Source organism: Salmo salar, chromosome 09 (assembly GCF_965601325.2).
Source record: "Salmo salar chromosome 09, fSalSal1, whole genome shotgun sequence".
NCBI lineage: Eukaryota > Metazoa > Chordata > Actinopteri > Salmoniformes > Salmonidae > Salmo > Salmo salar.
In genome coordinates this window covers 160,576,064-160,598,601 of record NC_138299.1, presented here as the reverse complement: position 1 = coordinate 160,598,601, position 22,538 = coordinate 160,576,064, and the positions used below count along the sequence as shown (strand labels likewise).

Genomic DNA, 22,538 nt, shown 5'->3' with positions numbered 1-22,538 from the left:
ATGTGACAGAGCCAGTCACTAGCAGTAGGGTGATGTGACAGAGCCAGTCACTAGCAGTAGGGTGATGTGACAGAGCCAGTCACTAGCAGTAGGGTGATGTGACAGAGCCAGTCACTAGCAGTAGGGTGATGTGACAGAGCCAGTCACTAGCAGTAGGGTGATGTGACAGAGCCAGTCACTAGCAGTAGGTTGATGTGACAGAGCCAGTCACTAGCAGTAGGGTGATGTGACAGAGCCAGTCACTAGCAGTAGGGTGATGTGACAGAGCCAGTCACTAGCAGTAGGTTGATGTGACAGAGCCAGTCACTAGCAGTAGGTTGATGTGACAGAGCCAGTCACTAGCAGTAGGGTGATGTGACAGAGCCAGTCACTAGCAGTAGGTTGATGTGACAGAGCGTGCCAGTAGGTTAATGTGACAGAGCGTGCCAGTAGGTTGATGTGACAGAGCCAGTCACTAGCAGTAGGTTAATGTGACAGAGCGTGCCAGTAGGTTAATGTGACAGAGCGTGCCAGTAGGTTAATGTGACAGAGCGTGCCAGTAGGTTAATGTGACAGAGCGTGCCAGTAGGTTAATGTGACAGAGCGTGCCAGTAGGTTAATGTGACAGAGCTGTGCCAGTAGGTTAATGTGACAGAGCGTGCCAGTAGGTTAATGTGACAGAGCGTGCCAGTAGGTTAATGTGACAGAGCGTGCCAGTAGGTTAATGTGACAGAGCGTGCCAGTAGGTTAATGTGACAGAGCGTGCCAGTAGGTTAATGTGACAGAGCGTGCCAGTAGGTTAATGTGACAGAGCGTGCCAGTAGGTTAATGTTGACAGAGCGTGCCAGTAGGTTGATGTGACAGAGCGTGCCAGTAGGTTAATGTGACAGAGCGTGCCAGTAGGTTAATGTGACAGAGCGTGCCAGTAGGTGAATGTGACAGAGCGTGCCAGTAGGTTAATGTGACACGAGCGTGCCAGTAGGTTGATGTGACAGAGCGTGCCAGTAGGTTAATGTGACAAGAGCGTGCCAGTAGTGTTAATGTGACAGAGCGTGCCAGTAGGTTGATGTGACAGAGCGTGCCAGTAGGTTAATGTGACAGAGCGTGCCAGTAGGTTAATGTGACAGAGCGTGCCAGTAGGTTAATGTGACAGAGCGTGCCAGTAGGTTAATGTGACAGAGCGTGCCAGTAGGTTAATGTGACAGAGCGTGCCAGTAGGTTAATGTGACAGAGCGTGCCAGTAGGTTAATGTGACAGAGCGTGCCAGTAGGTTAATGTGACAGAGCGTGCCAGTAGGTTAATGTGACAGAGCGTGCCAGTAGGTTGATGTGACAGAGCGTGCCAGTAGGTTAATGTGACAGAGCGTGCCAGTAGGTTAATGTGACAGAGCGTGCCAGTAGGTTAATGTGACAGAGCGTGCCAGTAGGTTGATGTGACAGAGCGTGCCAGTAGGTTAATGTGACAGAGCGTGCCAGTAGGTTGATGTGACAGAGCGTGCCAGTAGGTTAATGTGACAGAGCGTGCCAGTAGGTTAATGTGACAGAGCGTGCCAGTAGGTTGATGTGACAGAGCGTGCCAGTAGGTTAATGTGACAGAGCGTGCCAGTAGGTTAATGTGACAGAGCGTGCCAGTAGGTTAATGTGACAGAGCGTGCCAGTAGGTTAATGTGACAGAGCGTGCCAGTAGGTTGATGTGACAGAGCGTGCCAGTAGGTTAATGTGACAGAGCGTGCCAGTAGGTTGATGTGACAGAGCGTGCCAGTAGGTTAATGTGACAGAGCGTGCCAGTAGGTTAATGTGACAGAGCGTGCCAGTAGGTTGATGTGACAGAGCGTGCCAGTAGGTTAATGTGACAGAGCGTGCCAGTAGGTTGATGTGACAGAGCGTGCCAGTAGGTTAATGTGACAGAGGCGTGCCAGTAGGTTAATGTGACAGAGCGTGCCAGTAGGTTAATGTGACAGAGCGTGCCAGCTTGATGACTCCCCACAGCTACAACAGAGCGGACACAACAGAGCATGAATTAGATGGTTTGTGAATCTCAGCCAAAGCACAATTTTAACAACACCCAGCTCAATGCAATACCCACAAAGCCTCCACAAGTGTCACAGAAGGTGGGTCGCTTGTACGTGGTCTCGTGGAAGTTGTGGACGTTCTTGAAGTTGTATCCTAGTTTGGCACAAACGGACATCCCCCTCATGAAGTAGGAGTTGATCTGCTGATGACTGATCTCCCCCTCTCTGGAAGGGATGGGAGGAGGGAGGGAGGGAGGGGAGAGGGGAGGGGAGGGAGGGAGAGAGGGAGAGGGGAGGAGAGAGGGATAGGAGGAGAGAGGGAGGGAGGGGAGGGAGGAGAGAGGGAGAGAGGGAGAGGGAGGAGAGAGGGATGGGAGGAGAGAGGGAGGGGAGAGGGGAGGGAGGGAGGAATGGGAGGAGGGAGGGAGGGAGGAGAGAGGGGAGGGAGGGAGGGATGGGAGGGAGGGAGGGAGGGAGGGAGGAGAGAGGGAGGGAGGGAGGAATGGGAGGAGAGAGGGAGGGAGGGGAGAGGGGAGGGAGGGAGGAATGGGAGGAGAGATGGAGGGAGGAGAGAGGGAGGGAGGGATGGGAGGGAGGAGAGAGGGAGGGAGGGAGGAATGGGAGTAGAGAGGGAGGGAGGAGAGAGGGGAGGGAGGGATGGGAGGGAGGAGAGAGGGAGGGAGGAGAGAGGGAGGGAGGGAGGAATGGGAGGAGAGAGGGAGGGAGGGAGGAATGGGAGGAGAGAGGGAGGGAGGAGAGAGGGAGGGAGGGATGGGAGGAGAGAGGGAGGGAGGAGAGAGGGAGGGATGGGAGGAGAGAGGGAGGGAGGAGAGAGGGAGGGAGGGAGGAATGGGAGGAGAGAGGGAGGGAGGAGAGAGGGAGGGGGGAGGGAGGGAGGGATGGGAGGAGAGGAGAGAGGGAGGGAGGAGAGAGGGAGGAATGGGAGGGAGGGAGGGATGGGAGGAGAGAGGGAGGGGGGATGGGAGAGGGATGGGAGGAGGGAGGGAGGGATTAGAGAGGGAGGGATGGGAGGAGGGAGGGAGGGAGGGAGGGAGGGAGGGAGGGAGGGAGGGAGGGAGGGAGGGAGGGAGGGAGAAAGAGAGAGTGACAGATTGTTAAAGCTAGAGACAGAATGTTCTTAAGAAGAGAGTTCACACATCCAACTGTGGCACAGGATCACTCTCACTCTCTCTCTCTCTCTCACTCTCTCTCATTCTCTCTTTCTCTCTCACTCTCTCTCATTCTCTCTCTCTCTCTCACTCTCTCTCTCTCTCTCTCTCTCTCTCTCACCTGTCACTGTCATTGTTGCAGAAGGAGAAGGGGAAGTTAGCTGCTATCTTCTTAAAGTCCTCCAGAGAGATGTATCCATCCTGGTTCAGGTCGTAATTCTTCATGATGGACTGCAGAGGTCAGCACAGACATTATGTTCATTCTGTGGTACGTACGACCATAGAGATGTATAGAGATCTCCACTTGGAAATAACATGTTTTTGCATGGACGTTGCCAACAAAAAAAAGGGCTTCCACCATTTTAAAGTAGTAAACTAGGTGTGGATTTCTATGGGTTTTGGGAGCGATCGGTCAATGATCAGAGCATTGTCTTCTTCAAATAGCGAAAGTTCATTAAGATGGCGGGCCTCCATGCGCTTACCACAAATGCCACGTTTGCTAAGTTCGTACTGCGGGCTGGATCCAGACCCAGAACGCGGTCAATACGGCTTACGGGCCCAGAACAGGGTCAACACGGACCATGGACCCCAATTAAACTATAAATGCACACTGCATTCAGAAAGTATTCAGACCCCTTGACTTTTTCCACATTTTGTTACATTACAGCCTTATTCTAAAATGTATTCAATTGTTTTTTTCCCCCTCATCAATCTACACACAATACCCCATAATGACAAAGCAAAAACAGTATTTCCTTTAAAAATTTTAGCAAATTTATTTCAAAAAAACGGAAATATCACATTTACATAAGTATTCAGACCCTTTAATCAGTACTTTGTTGAAGCACCTTTGGCAGCGATTACAGCCTGGAGTCTTCTTGGGTATGACGCTACAAGCTTGTCACACCTGTATTTGGGGAGTTTCTCTCATTCTTCTCTGCAGATCCTCTCAAGCTCTGTCAGGTTGAATGGGGAGAGTTGCTGTACAGCTATTATCAGGTCTCTCCAGAGATGTTGGATTGGGTTCAAGTCCAGGCTCTGGCTGGGTCACCTAAGGACATTCAGAGACTTGTCCCGAAGCCACTCCTGCGTTGTCTTGGCTGTGTGCTTAGGGTCATTGTCCTGATGGAAGGTGAACCTTCGCCCCAGTCTGAGGTCCTGAGCGCTCTTGAGCAGGTTTTCATCAAGGATCTCTCTGTACTTTGCTCCGTTCATCTTTCCCTCGATCCTAACTAGTCTTCCAGTCCCGGCCTCTGAAAAACATCCCCACAGCATGATGCTGCCACCACCATGCTTCACTGTTGGCATGGTGCCAGGTCTCCCAGACGTGACGCTTGGCATTCAGGCCAAAGAGTTCAATCTTGGTTTCATCAGACCAGAGAATCTTGTTTCTCATGGTCTGAGAGTCCTTTAGGTGCCTTTTGGCAAACTCCAAGCGGGCTGTCATGTCTTTTACTGAGGAGTGGCTTCTGTCTGGTTCTTGGTCACCTCCCTGACCAAGGCCCTTCTCCCCTGATTGCTCAGTTTGGCCGGGGGGCCAGTTCTAGGAAGAGGCTTGGTGGTTCCAAACTTCTTCCATTTCAGAATGATGGAGGCCACTGTGTTCTTGGAGACCTTCAATGTTGCAGAAATGTTTTGGTGCCCTTCCCCAGAGCTGTGGCTCAACACAATCCTGTCTCAGGGTTCTACGACCTCATGGCTTGATTTTTGCTCTGACATGCACTGTCAACTGTGGGACCTTATATAGACAGGTGTGTGCTTTTCCAAATCATGTCCAATCCATTGAATTTACCACAGGTGGACTCTAACCATGTTGTAGAAACATCTCAAGGATGATCAATGGAAACAGGATGCACCTGAGCTCAATTTCGAGTCTCATAGCAATACTTATGTAAATAAGGTATTTCAGTTTTTTATTTTTAATACATTTTCTAAAAAGTCTAAAAACCTGGTTTCGCTTTTTCATGTGGTATTGTGATGTCATTATGGGGTATTGTGATGTCATTATGGGGTATTGTGATGTCATTATGGGGTATTGTGATGTCATTATGGGGTATTGTGATGTCATTATGGGGTATTGTGATGTCATTATGGGGTATTGTGATGTCATTATGGTGTATTGTGATGTCATTATGGGATATTGTGATGTCATTATGGGGTATTGTGATGTAGATTGATGAGGAATACTTTTTATTTCATCAATTTTATAATAAGGCTGTAATGTAACAAAATGTGGAAAAAGTCAAGGGGTCTGAATACTTTCCGAATGCACTGTATATATATTTTAAGAATTTGGTTGAGATTTGACAACTAGTATCATATAAACACAATTAAGTGTGTGGAATTGCAGGAAATTATCTTTAAAACTGCTACATTTTACCTTCAGTCTGTGGTATAATGTGTAGAACTGCAATTTTTTTTTTCTCTCTCTGGAGTGTCAACAGTTTGGGGTCCCATGTGTTATGAGGTGGAGGGGGTTTGTTTGTTTCCATCCGGACCTTTTTCCACCTAGGACCGGAACCCCCCTGGTATACGTCATTCCAATTTTAGCTCCAAGATGCTGCTTAGTTGATTTATCAGTGCATTGAACCATGTTAAAAATAGTCCCGGTCGGTATTAGATAAAACCGTGGGGAAAACAACATGTGGTTACCTAGGTTACCTAGGTTACCATTGGCTCACAACAACAACAAAAGAACTTTACCCTTTTCAAACGCAATTTTACTTGTTGTCTTCTTGTTTTAGTCAATTACAAAACGACATTTAAGATAAGAACTGTACATGTCTAAAGATTACTTTTCAACATTGCCTGATCCAGAATGTTCTCACTACTTATACTGAACAAAAAATATAAACGCGACATGCAACAATTTCAAAGATTTTACAAAGTTATAGTTCATATAAGGAAATCAATAAATTGAAATAAATTCATCAGGCCCTAATCTATGGATTTCACATGACTGGGAATACAGATATGCATTTGTTGGTCACAGATGCCTTAAAAAAAGTAGGGGTGTGGGTCAGAAAACCAGTCAGTATCTGGTGTGACCACCATTTGCATCATCTCCTTCACATAGAGTTGATCAGGCTGTTGATTGTGGCCTGTGGATTGTTGTCCCACTCCTCTTCAATGGCTGTGTGAAGTTGCTGGTTTATTGTCAGGAACTGGAACACGCTGTCCTACACGTCGATCCAGAGCATCCCAAACATGCTCAACGGGTGACATGTCTGGTCAGTATGCAGGCCATGGAAGATCTGGGATATTTTCAGCTTCCATAAATTGTGTACAGATCCTTGTGACATGGTGCCGTGCATTATCATGCTGAAACATGAAGTGATGGCGGCGGATGAATGGCACGACAATGGGCCTCAGGATCTCACCACGGTATCTCTGTGCATTCAAATTGCCATCGATAAAATGCAATTGTGTTCATTGTCCGTTGCTTATGCCTGCCCTTACCATAACCCCACCGCCCCCATGGGGCACTCTGTTCACAACATGGACATCAGCAAACCGCTCGCCCACACGACGCCATACACGTGGTCTGCGGGTTGTGAAGCCGGTCGGACGTACTGCCAAATTCTCTAAAACAAAGATGGAGGCGGCTTATGGTAGAGAAATTAACATTAAATTATCTGGTAACAGCTCTGGTAGACATTCCTGCAGTCAGCATGCCAATTACACGCTCCCTCAAAACTTGAGTCATCTGTGGCATTGTGTTGTGTGACAAAACTGCACATTTTAGATTGGCCCCAGCACAAGGTGCACCTGTGTAATGATCATGCTGTTTAATCAGTTTCTTGATTTTCCACACCTGTCAGGTGGATGGATTATCTTGACGAAGGAGAGATGCTCACTAACAGGGATATAAACAAATTAGTGCACAACATTTGAGAGAAATTAGCTTTTTGTGCGTATGGAACATTTCTGGGATCTTTTATTTCAGCTCATGAAACATGGGACCAACACTTTACAATGTTGCGTTTTATATTTTCTGTTCAATGTAGAAAAATGTCATATTGTAGGGCTTCCCTCGTGCCTCTTTTCATGACGATGCTGGCAGCCACGTGAGTGAGTGCTAGCTAGCTAGCTAATGACAGCAACATTAAGCTAGCCAAGACCAACAACACAAACTATAGATTATAGAGCTACAAGTAGTGAATGGACTATTACTGTGATATCTGAATTCTGACATCTTTATGCACCTTCACCATTGGTTTGTAAATGGCTTTAAGCTATATCACCTCCATCTAGTGTCCACAATTAAATGAATGACACACAAGATTTGGTTTAAGACTCCAGCACTGCAGTTGGGGCGTCAATCACCAACAATAGCTTTAGAAAAAATGGACTACTTTAAAATGGAGATAACCTCAATGGTGCTGAACGTGGGCTCACAGACACCACGATGGGACAGATACAACGTTGCGATCTCTACACATCTCTATGGGGACGACAGATAAAGTACACAATGTTAACTTTGTGTTGTGGTAGACTAAGGGTAGTTCTGCTTTAGACTGCACAGTAATGAGGAAATGAAAAAGAGACTCACACACAGACAGGCAACACCGTCTCACAGTTCTATCCCAATTCACAGCTCTACTTGATTTCCTTGCATCCTATCTCCTCGCCTCCTTTCGTAACCATATCGAAAAGAACAAGCGTCAAGGTCTCTCTCCTCTGACCTTCTTCTCTATTGGGTTTTGAGAAGTAGGTGGGGAGATAGGATGTGAGAAATCAGGAGAGATACATTTAGAAAGAGCCCGAGTGTCGCTGAGGACAGACAGACAGACAGACAGACAGACAGACAGACAGACAGACAGACAGACAGACAGACAGACAGACAGACAGACAGACAGACAGACAGACAGACAGACAGACAGACAGACAGACAGACAGACAGACAGAGAGAGAGAGACAGAGAGACAGACAGACAGAGAGAGAGAGACAGAGAGAGAGACAGACAGAGAGAGAGAGACAGAGAGAGAGAGAGAGAGAGACAGAGAGAGAGAGACAGAGAGACAGACAGAGAGAGAGAGAGAGACAGAGAGACAGAGAGACAGACAGACAGAGAGAGAGACAGACAGAGAGAGAGAGAGAGAGACAGACAGACAGACAGACAGACAGACAGACAGACAGACAGACAGACAGACAGACAGACAGACAGACAGACACTCACATCCACCATCTGCTTGACGTGTTTAGAGATGGTGTCTGGGTCCAGCCTCGGAGTCACTCCTGAACCCCACTCTGCTACAACTGGGGGTTTGACAGGTGCTACAGGCTAGGGGGAGGGAGGGAGGGAGGGAGGGAGGAAGGGGAGGGGAGAGGAGGAAGAAAGGGAGAGGAGAGAGAGAAAAAAAGAGGGAGGAGGCATGAAAGATTGAATACGTTAAAACATCTACCACATAAGAAGCCTTTGTCAAGGGCTCTGTCTTTTTGTGGTTAACTTTGATGTCGCCCAGCCTCCCCCCACAGGACGATGCAGTGACAGGGTGATGCGCAGCGTGTAAAGGTCAAAGGTCAGGAAGGATGGAGGCAGGATGATGGTAACAGATAAATGTTGATAAACTGCATGTCAGCAGTAAGAGAGCGAGGCAGAGAGAGAGAGAGAGAGAGAGAGAGAGAGAGACAGAGAGAGAGAGAGAGAGAGACAGAGAGAGAGAGAGAGAGAGAGACAGAGAGAGAGAGAGAGAGAGAGAGAGAGAGAGAGAGAGAGACAGAGAGAGAGAGAGAGACAGAGAGAGAGAGAGAGAGAGAGAGAGAGAGATACAGAGAGAGAGAGACAGAGAGAGAGAGAGAGAGAGAGGCAGAGAGAGAGAGAGAGAGAGAGAGACATGGAGAGAGAGAGGCAGAGAGAGAGAGAGAGAGACAGAGAGAGAGAGACAGAGAGAGAGAGACAGAGCACAGTGAGTGACACTAGTCTCTTTAAGCATTTTCACTGTAAGGTGACTACCTACACCTGTTGTATTCGGCGCTTGTGACAAGTATAATTTCGATTTGATTTGATTCGACAGGCCCCGTGTCTAATGACCTTGGAAGAAGTCGTTGAGGCTGGCACACGACTCTAGAGATTTCATTCCCACCCCCCTCTCCCCCTCTCCCCCAGAGTACAATCATTGACTGTGTATCGAGAGCATCAAATCCATGGTGCATTGTGGGTAAATGGTGACTGACTGATCTACAAATAATAATGAGTAGTGATTTATGATACAAGGTGATTTGTTGATCTTCCAGTCGGCAGTCACATGCGTTGTCGGCTGCAATGTGGAACAAGCCCGTTCACTTATATATATATATATATATATATATATAATGTTGTTTTTTTAGGGTGTCCAGTACTGACCTGTATCTTAGGGTTCTTGGGTTCCTTGGTGTACGACAGCTCATAGATCTCATCTTCTGTGTAGTACAGATCCAGAGACAGCTGGGGGTGGGGTGAGGAGAACACACATTAATATACACGCTTCTGTGTAGTACAGATTCCAGAGACAGCTGGGGGTGGGGTGAGGAGAACACACATTAATATACACGCTTCTGTGTAGTACAGATTCCAGAGACAGCGACTCTCAATACATCTACTTTAGTAGTAGCTTTTCGCAGTATCAAAACCACTAAACGGAGCACTATAACCGATAACAACACACTCAATTCCAACAGCTTCTCCCGTTTTTACCCTTTGAGAAAAAGGGATCCTCAGTGTTGACTGCCTTGGTTATAAATACAGATACAATAGACATGTTAGTGGGACTGCCTTGGTTATAAATACAGATACAATAGACATGTTAGTGGGACTGCCTTGGTTATAAATACAGATACAATAGACATCTCACGGTAAGTAGATGCAGCAGGTCTTTGTTGGCTTCAAAGGGAGGAGAGCAGGAGTGTACCGACAGCAGGTCAGAGATGTTAGAGTAGAGATGCTGCAGCTTCCCCAGGTTAATCTTCTGCTCCTCCAGGTAATCTGGCAGGGCCTCGTTCAGGGAGATCAGGTCCTTCAAGTGGACCCCCAGGATAGGCACCTTAAAGCCCGAACACTCGCTGTACACCCGTCGGTAGTTACTATAGTTACTGGAGGACGACAGCAGCTCCGTCATCTCGCTCAGGGCCTGGAGAAAAGGAGGAGGAGGAGGAGAAGGGAAAAGTAGGGGATTACTTCCTACATGGATGTCGCCGGTTTCTTCTGAACACCCATGGTGCTTCAGGGGAGAAGTTTTCAGTGGAGGCGCCTCAGAGGAGGACCATCCTCAGTGAATTTCATAAAAAATTAAAATAATGTAACATGAAAAAAAAGTTATCCTTTTTTAGATAAAATTATACTAAATATATTCACGTCATCAAATAATTGATTGCAACACACTGTTTTGCAATGGTCTACAATAGCCTCAACAGCACTCTGTAGGGTAGCACCATGGTGTAGCCGGAGGACAGCTAGCTTCCGTCCTCCTCTGCGTACATTGACTTCAATACAAAACCTAGGAGGCTCGTGTAGTAGCTTAAACCTATGGATGTTAGGTTGAATTGGGCGAATGGAATATGAATGACAATCATCCAATATGCTGTAATAGAAATAAGGCCATGCTAATAAAAATATATTAGTCCTCCCTCATCTTAAACGTCACCAAGGTTTGAATTTAGAAAATGTTTAGAACAACAGGAAATGTAAAGGTAGGTAGAACATCTGCTGTTTACGGATAAATATTAAATATTAGCCTGTTATCAAAGGCTATCCCAGCTAAGGATAGGTTAGGGTTAGAACCTATCCCAACTAAGGATCCCATCAGCTAGGTTAGGGTTAGAACCTATCCCAGCTAAGGATCCCATCAGCTAGGTTAGGGTTAGAACCTATCCCAGCTAAGGATAGGTTAGGGTTAGAACCTATCCCAACTAAGGATCCCATCAGCTAGGTTAGGGTTAGAACCTATCCCAGCTAAGGATCCCATCAGCTAGGTTAGGGTTAGAACCTATCCCAGCTAAGGATAGGTTAGGGTTAGAACCTATCCCAACTAAGGATCCCATCAGCTAGGTTAGGGTTAGAACCTATCCCAGCTAAGGATCCCATCAGCTAGGTTAGGGTTAGAACCTATCCCAGCTAAGGATCCCATCAGCTAGGTTAGGGTTAGAACCTATCCCAGCTAAGGATCCCATCAGCTAGGTTAGGGTTAGAACCTATCCCAGCTAAGGATCCCATCAGTTAGGTTAGGGTTAGAACCTATCCCAGCTAAGGATCCCATCAGCTAGGTTAGGGTTAGAACCTATCCCAACTAAGGATCCCATCAGTTAGGTTAGGGTTAGAACCTATCCCAACTAAGGATCCCATCAGCTAGGTTAGGGTTAGAACCTATCCCAGCTAAGGATCCCATCAGCTAGGTTAGGGTTAGAACCTATCCCAACTAAGGATCCCATCAGTTAGGTTAGGGTTAGAACCTATCCCAACTAAGGATCCCATCAGCTAGGTTAGGGTTAGAACCTATCCCAGCTAAGGATCCCATCAGTTAGGTTAGGGTTAGAACCTATCCCAGCTAAGGATCCCATCAGCTAGGTTAGGGTTAGAACCTATCCCAACTAAGGATCCCATCAGTTAGGTTAGGGTTAGAACCTATCCCAACTAAGGATCCCATCAGCTAGGTTAGGGTTAGAACCTATCCCAGCTAAGGATCCCATCAGCTAGGTTAGGGTTAGAACCTATCCCAACTAAGGATCCCATCAGTTAGGTTAGGGTTAGAACCTATCCCAACTAAGGATCCCATCAGCTAGGTTAGGGTTAGAACCTATCCCAGCTAAGGATCCCATCAGTTAGGTTAGGGTTAGAACCTATCCCAGCTAAGGATCCCATCAGTTAGGTTAGGGTTAGAACCTATCCCAGCTAAGGATCCCATCAGCTAGGTTAGGGTTAGAACCTATCCCAACTAAGGATCCCATCAGCTAGGTTAGGGTTAGAACCTATCCCAGCTAAGGATCCCATCAGCTAGGTTAGGGTTAGAACCTATCCCAGCTAAGGATCCCATCAGCTAGGTTAGGGTTAGAACCTATCCCAGCTAAGGATCCCATCAGCTAGGTTAGGGTTAGAACCTATCCCAGCTAAGGATCCCATCAGCTAGGTTAGGGTTAGAACCTTTCCCAGCTAAGGATCCCATCAGCTAGGTTAGGGTTAGAACCTATCCCAGCTAAGGATCCCATCAGCTAGGTTAGGGTTAGAACCTATCCCAGCTAAGGATCCCATCAGCTAGGTTAGGGTTAGAACCTATCCCAGCTAAGGATCCCATCAGCTAGGTTAGGGTTAGAACCTATCCCAGCTAAGGATCCCATCAGCTAGGTTAGGGTTAGAACCTATCCCAGCTAAGGATCCCATCAGCTAGGTTAGGGTTAGAACCTATCCCAGCTAAGGATCCCATCAGCTAGGTTAGGGTTAGAACCTATCCCAACTAAGGATCCCATCAGCTAGGTTAGGGTTAGAACCTATCCCAGCTAAGGATCCCATCAGCTAGGTTAGGGTTAGAACCTATCCCAGCTAAGGATCCCATCAGCTAGGTTAGGGTTAGAACCTTTCCCAGCTAAGGATCCCATCAGCTAGGTTAGGGTTAGAACCTTTCCCAGCTAAGGATCCCATCAGCTAGGTTAGGGTTAGAACCTATCCCAGCTAAGGATCCCATCAGCTAGGTTAGGGTTAGAACCTATCCCAACTAAGGATCCCATCAGCTAGGTTAGGGTTAGAACCTATCCCAGCTAAGGATCCCATCAGTTAGGTTAGGGTTAGAACCTATCCCAACTAAGGATCCCATCAGTTAGGTTAGGGTTAGAACCTATCCCAGCTAAGGATCCCATCAGCTAGGTTAGGGTTAGAACCTATCCCAACTAAGGATCCCATCAGTTAGGTTAGGGTTAGAACCTATCCCAACTAAGGATCCCATCAGTTAGGTTAGGGTTAGAACCTATCCCAACTAAGGATCCCATCAGCTAGGTTAGGGTTAGGGTTAAGGGATTAGGGTTAGGGTTGGGGTTAGGGTTAGGGTTAGGGTTAGTTTTAGGGGTTAGGGTTAGGGTTGGGGTTGGGGTTAGGGTTAGGGTTAGGGCTGACCTTAGTGACATCAGGGGGTAGCAGACTGGCGGTTAGGGTTAGGGTTAAGGTTAAGGTTAGGGTTAGGGTTAAGGGTTAGGGTTGGGGTTAGGGTTAGGGTTAGGGGTTAGGATTAGGGCTGACCTTAGTGACATCAGGGGGTAGCAGACTGGCGGTGTCCTTCAGACGAGAGATGGAGCTATGACACAGACCACCCGTCACCGCCATCAGAGTGTTGAAGTTCTGCAGCGCATGCAGCCTCTACAGAGGGGAAGGGAGGGAGAAAATACGTTTCTTCGTCATCTCAGGAAGTGGTTCTGGATTCTAAAGAAAAGGGAACTTATCTCAGCAGACACCAGTGGAGGTTATTCAGAGGAGGAAGGGGAGGATCATCCTCACTGAATTTTATTTAAAACAGAAGCAAACCGAACAAAAAAGTGATAAACATACTTGAATTTCTCCAACTGTTGGACTAATGATCACACCCTAGATCAGCCAGATGCAGCCAAGAGTGTGGACTAATGATCACACCCTAGATCAGCCAGATGCAGCCAAGAGTGTGGACTAATGATCACACCCTAGATCAGCCAGATGCAGCCAAGAGTGTGGACTAATGATCACACCCTAGATCAGCTAGATGCAGCCAAGAAGGTGTGGACTAATGATCACACCCTAGATCAGCTAGATGCAGCCAAGAAGGTGTGGACTAATGATCACACCCTAGATCAGCTAGATGCAGCCAAGAAGGTGTGGACTAATGATCACACCCTAGATCGGCCAGATGCAGCCTAGAAGTTGTGGACTAATGATCACACCCTAGATCAGCCAGATGCAGCCAAGAGTGTGGACTAATGATCACACCCTAGATCAGCCAGATGCAGCCAAGAGTGTGGACTAATGATCACACCCTAGATCAGCTAGATGTAGCCAAGAAGGTGTGGACTAATGATCACACCCTAGATCAGCTAGATGCAGCCAAGAAGGTGTGGACTAATGATCACACCCTAGATCAGCTAGATGCAGCCAAGAAGGTGTGGACTAATGATCACACCCTAGATCGGCCAGATGCAGCCTAGAAGGTGTGGACTAATGATCACACCCTAGATCAGCCAGATGCAGCCAAGAGTGTGGACTAATGATCACACCCTAGATCAGCCAGATGCAGCCAAGAGTGTGGACTAATGATCACACCCTAGATCAGCCAGATGCAGCCAAGAGTGTGGACTAATGATCACACCCTAGATCAGCCAGATGCAGCCAAGAGTGTGGACTACTGATCACACCCTAGATCAGCCAGATGCAGCCAAGAGTGTGGACTAATGATCACACCCTAGATCAGCCAGATGCAGCCAAGAGTGTGGACTAATGATCACACCCTAGATCAGCTAGATGCAGCCAAGAAGGTGTGGACTAATGATCACACCCTAGATCAGCTAGATGCAGCCAAGAAGGTGTGGACTAATGATCACACCCTAGATCAGCTAGATGCAGCCAAGAAGGTGTGGACTAATGATCACACCCTAGATCGGCCAGATGCAGCCTAGAAGGTGTGGACTAATGATCACACCCTAGATCAGCCAGATGCAGCCAAGAGTGTGGATTAATGATCACACCCTAGATTAGCCAGATGCAGCCAAGAGTGTGGACTAATGATCACAGCCTAGATCAGCCAGATGCAGCCAAGAGTGTGGACTAATGATCACACCCTAGATCGGCCAGATGCAGCCAAGAGTGTGGACTAATGATCACACCCTAGATCAGCCAGATGCAGCCAAGAGTGTGGACTAATGATCACACCCTAGATCAGCTAGATGCAGCCAAGAAGGTGTGGACTAATGATCACACCCTAGATCAGCTAGATGCAGCCAAGAAGGTGTGGACTAATGATCACACCCTAGATCGGCCAGATGCAGCCTAGAAGGTGTGGACTAATGATCACACCCTAGATCAGCCAGATGCAGCCAAGAGTGTGGACTAATGATCACACCCTAGATCAGCCAGATGCAGCCAAGAGTGTGGACTAATGATCACACCCTAGATCAGCCAGATGCAGCCAAGAGTGTGGACTAATGATCACACCCTAGATCAGCCAGATGCAGCCAAGAGTGTGGACTAATGATCACACCCTAGATCGGCCAGATGCAGCCAAGAGTGTGGACTAATGATCACACCCTAGATCGGCCAGATGCAGCCAAGAGTGTGGACTAATGATCACACCCTAGATCAGCCAGATGCAGCCAAGAGTGTGGACTAATGATCACACCCTAGATCAGCTAGATGCAGCCAAGAAGGTGTGGACTAATGATCACACCCTAGATCAGCTAGATGCAGCCAAGAAGGTGTGGACTAATGATCACACCCTAGATCGGCCAGATGCAGCCTAGAAGGTGTGGACTAATGATCACACCCTAGATCAGCCAGATGCAGCCAAGAGTGTGGACTAATGATCACACCCTAGATCAGCCAGATGCAGCCAAGAGTGTGGACTAATGATCACACCCTAGATCAGCCAGATGCAGCCAAGAGTGTGGACTAATGATCACACCCTAGATCAGCCAGATGCAGCCAAGAGTGTGGACTAATGATCACACCCTAGATCAGCCAGATGCAGCCAAGAGTGTGGACTAATGATCACACCCTAGATCGGCCAGATGCAACCAAGAGTGTGGACTAATGATCACACCCTAGATCGGCCAGATGCAGCCAAGAAGGTGTGGACTAATGATCACACCCTAGATCAGCTAGATGCAGCCAAGAAGGTGTGGACTAATGATCACACCCTAGATCGGCCAGATGCAGCCTAGAAGGTGTGGACTAATGATCACACCCTAGATCAGCCAGATGCAGCCAAGAGTGTGGACTAATGATCACACCCTAGATCAGCCAGATGCAGCCAAGAGTGTGGACTAATGATCACACCCTAGATCAGCCAGATGCAGCCAAGAGTGTGGACTAATGATCACACCCTAGATCAGCCAGATGCAGCCAAGAGTGTGGACTAATGATCACACCCTAGATCAGCCAGATGCAGCCAAGAGTGTGGACTAATGATCACAGCCTAGATCAGCCAGATGCAGCCAAGAGTGTGGACTAATGATCACACCCTAGATCAGCCAGATGCAGCCAAGAGTGTGGACTAATGATCACACCCTAGATCGGCCAGATGCAGCCAAGAGTGTGGACTAATGATCACACCCTAGATCGGCCAGATGCAGCCTAGAAGGTGTGGACTAATGATCACACCCTAGATCGGCCAGATGCAGCCAAGAGTGTGGACTAATGATCACACCCTAGATCGGCCAGATGCAGCCTAGAAGGTGTGGACTAATGATCACACCCTAGATCGGCCAGATGCAGCCAAGAGTGTGGACTAATGATCACACCCTAGATCGGCCAGATGCAGCCAAGAGTGTGGACTAATGATCATACCCTAGATCAGCTAGATGCAGACAAGAGTGTGCAAGGCCGGTATTGAATGTGTCACTGTCTGTCACTTTGATTACTCAAATTTTTTTCTCTCGACCTGTGTGCACCTATGTTGTAAACTTTCATTCATAGGCTAGGTTGTATCAACCTCATGACGGGTATATGGAAAATTAGAGTATCATGTAGTATCGTAAACCTGTCGATGTGACATTGAACTGGATGAATGGAATATATGCAATATGCTGTAATAGAAATAAGGCCATGCTCATAAAAAAACAATTATTGTCCTCCCTTATCTTAAACGTCACCAACCGCCACTGGCAGACACTTCTAGATGGGAACTCTTCTTCCATGGCAACTGCTCCCACACTTCATATACTGTACAGAACTCACACTAGCTGGTTAGGTGTTTCTAGGTTACCTGGGCTACGTGTATGAACTTGGTGAAGACCTGGGATCCCTGCTGAGTGGTGTGTGTGTGTGTGTTTGTGTTTGTTTATAGATTACCTGGGCTACGTGTATGAACTTGGTGAAGACCTGGGCTCTCTGCTGTGCAGTGTGTCTGCTCAGAATCATCAACTGGACCCACTGAGACACCCCATTACACATCATGACACTGCGCTCCAGGGATGGGTTGTCCCTCACAGAGCCACGCACCACATAGCTACGGTAGTCCAGGAACTGATGCAGAGCAGGAAAGGACAGACGGGTAAGACAGGACACAGGAGTGGACAGACAGAGAGAGAGAGAGAGAGAGAGAGAGAGAGAGAGAGAGAGAGAGAGAGAGAGAGAGAGAGAGAGAGAGAGAGAGAGCATGCAGGTAAGAGAGAACATTAACTTGTTAAAGACATTCTCTGCTGCTTTTGTATGCCTTTTAGTCAGTACTGAACGTAGAGCTCACGAGACAAAAGTGGTCCCTGAAAATTGTGTACTATTTCACATTGCTCTCTCTTTCTTGCTCGCTGTCACTTAAATGGCAAGGAGCTGTCACTCAATTGGCAAGGGGGATGGCCCACGTGAGGGAAAATTGCGCCACACAGCTTTCAGAAAACAGTCACTTTCAAATTAGGGGTTTCGTGACTAATTGAGTTAAAAACAATAATTCAGCTCATAGATGATTCATGTATGAACTACACATTGACACATCCAGCCCAAAGAGGGACGTTTAAAAACATACTTAATAGTCGCCAAAGTCCCGGAGCATGTCTTTAACAAACAGATTCATTTTTTTCTTTTTTTAATCAAATGGCTCAATTTAAATGAACCTTCCTGCAGTGTTAATCCAAATAAAATTACAGTGTTTAATAGGGATATGTCTGAGTTAGGCTCTGCAAATATTTTATCATCTTGATCACATAATGAGTAGTAATTTGGGATGCAAGGTGCTTTTGTCCCAGTCCAAGCAATGTAGTCCACCTCAAATACACATATTGACTGACTGACTGACTGGCTGGCTGACTGGCTGGCTGGCTGGCTGACTGACTGGCTGGCTGACTGGATGGCTGGCTGGCTGGCTGGCTGACTGGCTGGCTGACTGGCTGGCTGGCTGGCTGGCTGGCTGGCTGACTGACTGGCTGGCTGACTGGATGGCTGGCTGGCTGGCTGGCTGACTGGCTGGCTGACTGGCTGGCTGGCTGGCTGACTGGCTGGCTGATTGACTGACTGACTGACTGACTGACTGGCTGACTGGCTGGCTGATTGACTGGCTGGCTGGCTGGCTGGCTGGCTAGTTGACTGACTGACTGACTGACTGACTGATTGACTGGCTGACTGACTGACTGACTGGCTGACTGGCTGGCTGGCTGGCTGACTGACTGACTGACTGATTGACTGGCTGACTGGCTGACTGGCTGGCTGACTGGCTTACTGACTGGCTGACTGACTGGCTGACTGGCTGACTGACTGACTGACTGGCTGACTGGCTGACTGGCTGGCTGGCTGGCTGACTGACTGACTGACTGGCTGGCTGGCTGACTGGCTGGCTGACTGGCTGGCTGACTGGCTGGCTGACTGACTGGCTGGCTGGCTGGCTGACTGGCTGGCTGACTGGCTGGCTGGCTGGCTGACTGGCTGACTGGCTGGCTGGCTGGCTGGCTGACTGACTGACTGGCTGACTGGCTGACTGACTGGCTGACTGGCTGACTGACTGGCTGACTGACTGGCTGACTGGCTGACTGACTGGCTGACTGACTGACTCCCTCCCTCACCGAGACGTTGCAGAAGTTTTTGAACTCCAGGTAGGAGAGGTGTTCAGCCATCTCATCCGGCTCCATGTGGTCAAACAGTAGAGAGACCTTCCTCTTCTTTACAGACTGAGACGGGGCCTGGGAGACTGGGGTCACTGGACTTTTGGGGGGGGGGGAAACAATATGATTATTACATTACTGTTATACCTGGGGATTACTAAACATCATAACAGGACAGCGAGTATTACAGTAGAATAGACTGAGACGGAGCCTGAGAGGCTGAGGTTCGCTGGACTATTGATTATTACATTACATTACTAGTATACTGAGGAGAAACACCATTAAAAACAGGGATGACTACAGTAGAATATAACAGGCAGGGATGATTACAGTAGAATAGAACAGGCAGGGATGATTACAGTAGAATAGGTAGAATATAACAGGCAGGGATGATTACAGTAGAATATAACAGGCAGGGATGATTACAGTAGAATAGGTAGAATATAACAGGCAGGGATGATTACAGTAGAATATAACAGGCAGGGATGATTACAGTAGAATATAACAGGCAGGGATGATTACAGTAGAATATAACAGGCAGGGATGATTACAGTAGAATAGGTAGAATATAACAGGCAGGGATGATTACAGTAGAATAGAACAGGCAGGGATGATTACAGTAGAATAGGTAGAATATAACAGGCAGGGATGATTACAGTAGAATATAACAGGCAGGGATGATTACAGTAGAATATAACAGGCAGGGATGATTACAGTAGAATAGAACAGGCAGGGATGATTACAGTAGAATATAACAGGCAGGGATGATTACAGTAGAATATAACAGGCAGGGATGATTACAGTAGAATATAACAGGCAGGGATGATTACAGTAGAATATAACAGGCAGGGATGATTACAGTAGAATAGGTAGAATATAACAGGCAGGGATGATTACAGTAGAATAGAACAGGCAGGGATGATTACAGTAGAATATAACAGGCAGGGATGATTACAGTAGAATAGAACAGGCAGGGATGATTACAGTAGAATATAACAGGCAGGGATGATTACAGTAGAATATAACAGGCAGGGATGATTACAGTAGAATAGGTAGAATATAACAGGCAGGGATGACTACAGTAGAATATAACAGGCAGGGATGATTACAGTAGAATATAACAGGCAGGGATGATTACAGTAGAATATAACAGGCAGGGATGATTACAGTAGAATATAACAGGCAGGGATGATTACAGTAGAATATAACAGGCAGGGATGATTACAGTAGAATATAACAGGCAGGGATGATTACAGTAGAATATAACAGGCAGGGATGATTACAGTAGAATAGGTAGAATATAACAGGCAGGGATGATTACAGTAGAATATAACAGGCAGGGATGACTACAGTAGAATATAACAGGCAGGGATGATTACAGTAGAATATAACAGGCAGGGATGATTACAGTAGAATAGAACAGGCAGGGATGATTACAGTAGAATAGAACAGGCAGGGATGATTACAGTAGAATATAACAGGCAGGGATGATTACAGTAGAATATAACAGGCAGGGATGATTACAGTAGAATAGGTAGAATATAACAGGCAGGGATGATTACAGTAGAATAGAACAGGCAGGGATGATTACAGTAGAATATAACAGGCAGGGATGATTACAGTAGAATAGAACAGGCAGGGATGATTACAGTAGAATAGAACAGGCAGGGATGATTACAGTAGAATAGAACAGGCAGGGATGATTACAGTAGAATAGAACAGGCAGGGATGATTACAGTAGAATAGAACAGGCAGGGATGATTAAGTGACAGTATATCTTACCTGAGTTGTGAGAATGTCTCAAACGTACAGGAACATTTCCCTCGGTGACAGGAAGCGTACTCAAACAGACAGGGTGGGATGGCATCATAACTACAACAGTAAGGAGAAAGGAAAATCAAATCAAATCAAATGTATTTATAAAGCCCTTCTTACATCAGTTGATATTCTCAAAGTGCTGTACAGAAACCCAGCCTAAAACCCCCAAACAGCAAGCAATGCAGGTGTAGAAACACTTTTCATACTTCATTCAACCAGTAGTCTCTGTTACCAGTCATAAAGCCCTTTGTAGCAGTAGTCTCTGTTACCAGTCATAAAGCCCTTTGTAGCAGTAGTCTCTGTTACCAGTCATAAAGCCCTTTGTAGCAGTAGTCTCTGTTACCAGTCATAAAGCCCTTTGACAGACAGCTGTCAGGAGAGACTAAGACCTTTGTCACCTGGTCATCTTGTCACCTGGTCTCCTGGTGTGGTGACAGGCCTGCTAACAGCCCCTCACAATGGGCTGGAGCTAATAAATACCACACACACACACACACACACACACACACACACACACACACACACACACACACACACACACACACACACACACACACACACACACACACACACACACACACACACACACACACACACACACACACACACACACACACACAGTGTGACTCACAGGTAGGATGTGTCTATGATGTCCTGTGTCTCAGACCTGGCCAGGGTCCACAGTTCTCCCATCATCTGTTCTAGTTGAGGGTCAGCCTCAAACACCGCTGGAAACCTGCTGATCCACTGTCTATAGGACAGAACACAGTTACTATAGTAACAACACAACAGTATGTATATATATATATATACTACTCAAAAAAATAAAGGGAACACTAAAATAACACATCCTAGATCTGAATGAATTAAATAATCTTATTAAATACTTTTTTCTTTACATAGTTGAATGTGCTGACAACAAAATCACACAAAAATAATCAATGGAAATCCAATTTATCAACCCATGGAGGTCTGGATTTGGAGTCACACTCAAAATTAAAGTGGAAAACCACACTACAGTCTGATCCAACTTTGACGTAATGTCCTTAAAACAAGTCAAAATGAGGCTCAGTAGTGTGTGTGGCCTCCACGTGCCTGTATGACCTCCCTACAACGCCTGGGCATGCTCCTGATGAGGTGGCGGATGGTCTCCTGAGGGATCTCCTCCCAGACCTGGACTAAAGCATCCGCCAACTCCTGGACAGTCTGTGGTGCAACGTGGCGTTGGTGGATGGAGCGAGACATGATGTCCCAGATGTGCTCAATTGGATTCAGGTCTGGGGAACGGGCGGGCCAGTCCATAGCATCAATGCCTTCCTCTTGCAGGAACTGCTGACACACTCCAGCCACATGAGGTTTAGCATTGTCTTGCATTAGGAGGAACCCAGGGCCAACCGCACCAGCATATGGTCTCACAAGGGGTCTGAGGATCTCATCTCGGTACCTAATGGCAGTCAGGCTACCTCTGGCGAGCACATGGAGGGCTGTGCGGCCCCCCAAAGAAATGCCACCCCACACCATGACTGACCCACCGCCAAACCGGTCATGCTGGAGGATGTTGCAGGCAAAAGAACGTTCTCCACAGCGTCTCCAGACTCTGTCACGTCTGTCACGTGCTCAGTGTGAACATGCTTTCATCTGTGAAGAGCACAGGGCGCCAGTGGCGAATTTGCCAATCTTGGTGTTCTCTGGCAAATGCCAAACGTCCTGCACGGTGTTGGGCTGTAAGCACAACCCCCACCTGTGGACGTCGGGCCCTCATACCACCCTCATGGAGTCTGTTTCTAACCGTTTGAGCAGACACATGCACATTTGTGGCCTGCTGGAGGTCA

The 22,538-nt window shown here is 47.3% G+C and overlaps 1 protein-coding gene across 1 annotated transcript in view; it reads right to left on the bottom strand.

The window, feature by feature from the left end:
* Nucleotides 1-1,901: 1,901 nt before the first annotated feature.
* The window catches only part of rasgrp4 (RAS guanyl releasing protein 4), a 56,407-nt gene continuing 35,770 nt past the window's right edge, over nt 1,902-22,538 (bottom strand). The window contains exons 5-15 of the mRNA XM_082955559.1: nt 21,338-21,457; nt 20,671-20,760; nt 18,850-18,988; nt 17,150-17,323; nt 13,361-13,477; nt 9,993-10,268; nt 9,506-9,586; nt 8,339-8,443; nt 3,281-3,390; nt 2,065-2,215; nt 1,902-1,967 (exon numbers count right to left, since the gene is read on the bottom strand). Of these exons, the coding sequence (XP_082811685.1) occupies nt 1,902-1,967; nt 2,065-2,215; nt 3,281-3,390; nt 8,339-8,443; nt 9,506-9,586; nt 9,993-10,268; nt 13,361-13,477; nt 17,150-17,323; nt 18,850-18,988; nt 20,671-20,760; nt 21,338-21,457 (1,429 nt within the window). The remainder of the gene's footprint in view (nt 1,968-2,064; nt 2,216-3,280; nt 3,391-8,338; nt 8,444-9,505; nt 9,587-9,992; nt 10,269-13,360; nt 13,478-17,149; nt 17,324-18,849; nt 18,989-20,670; nt 20,761-21,337; nt 21,458-22,538) is intronic.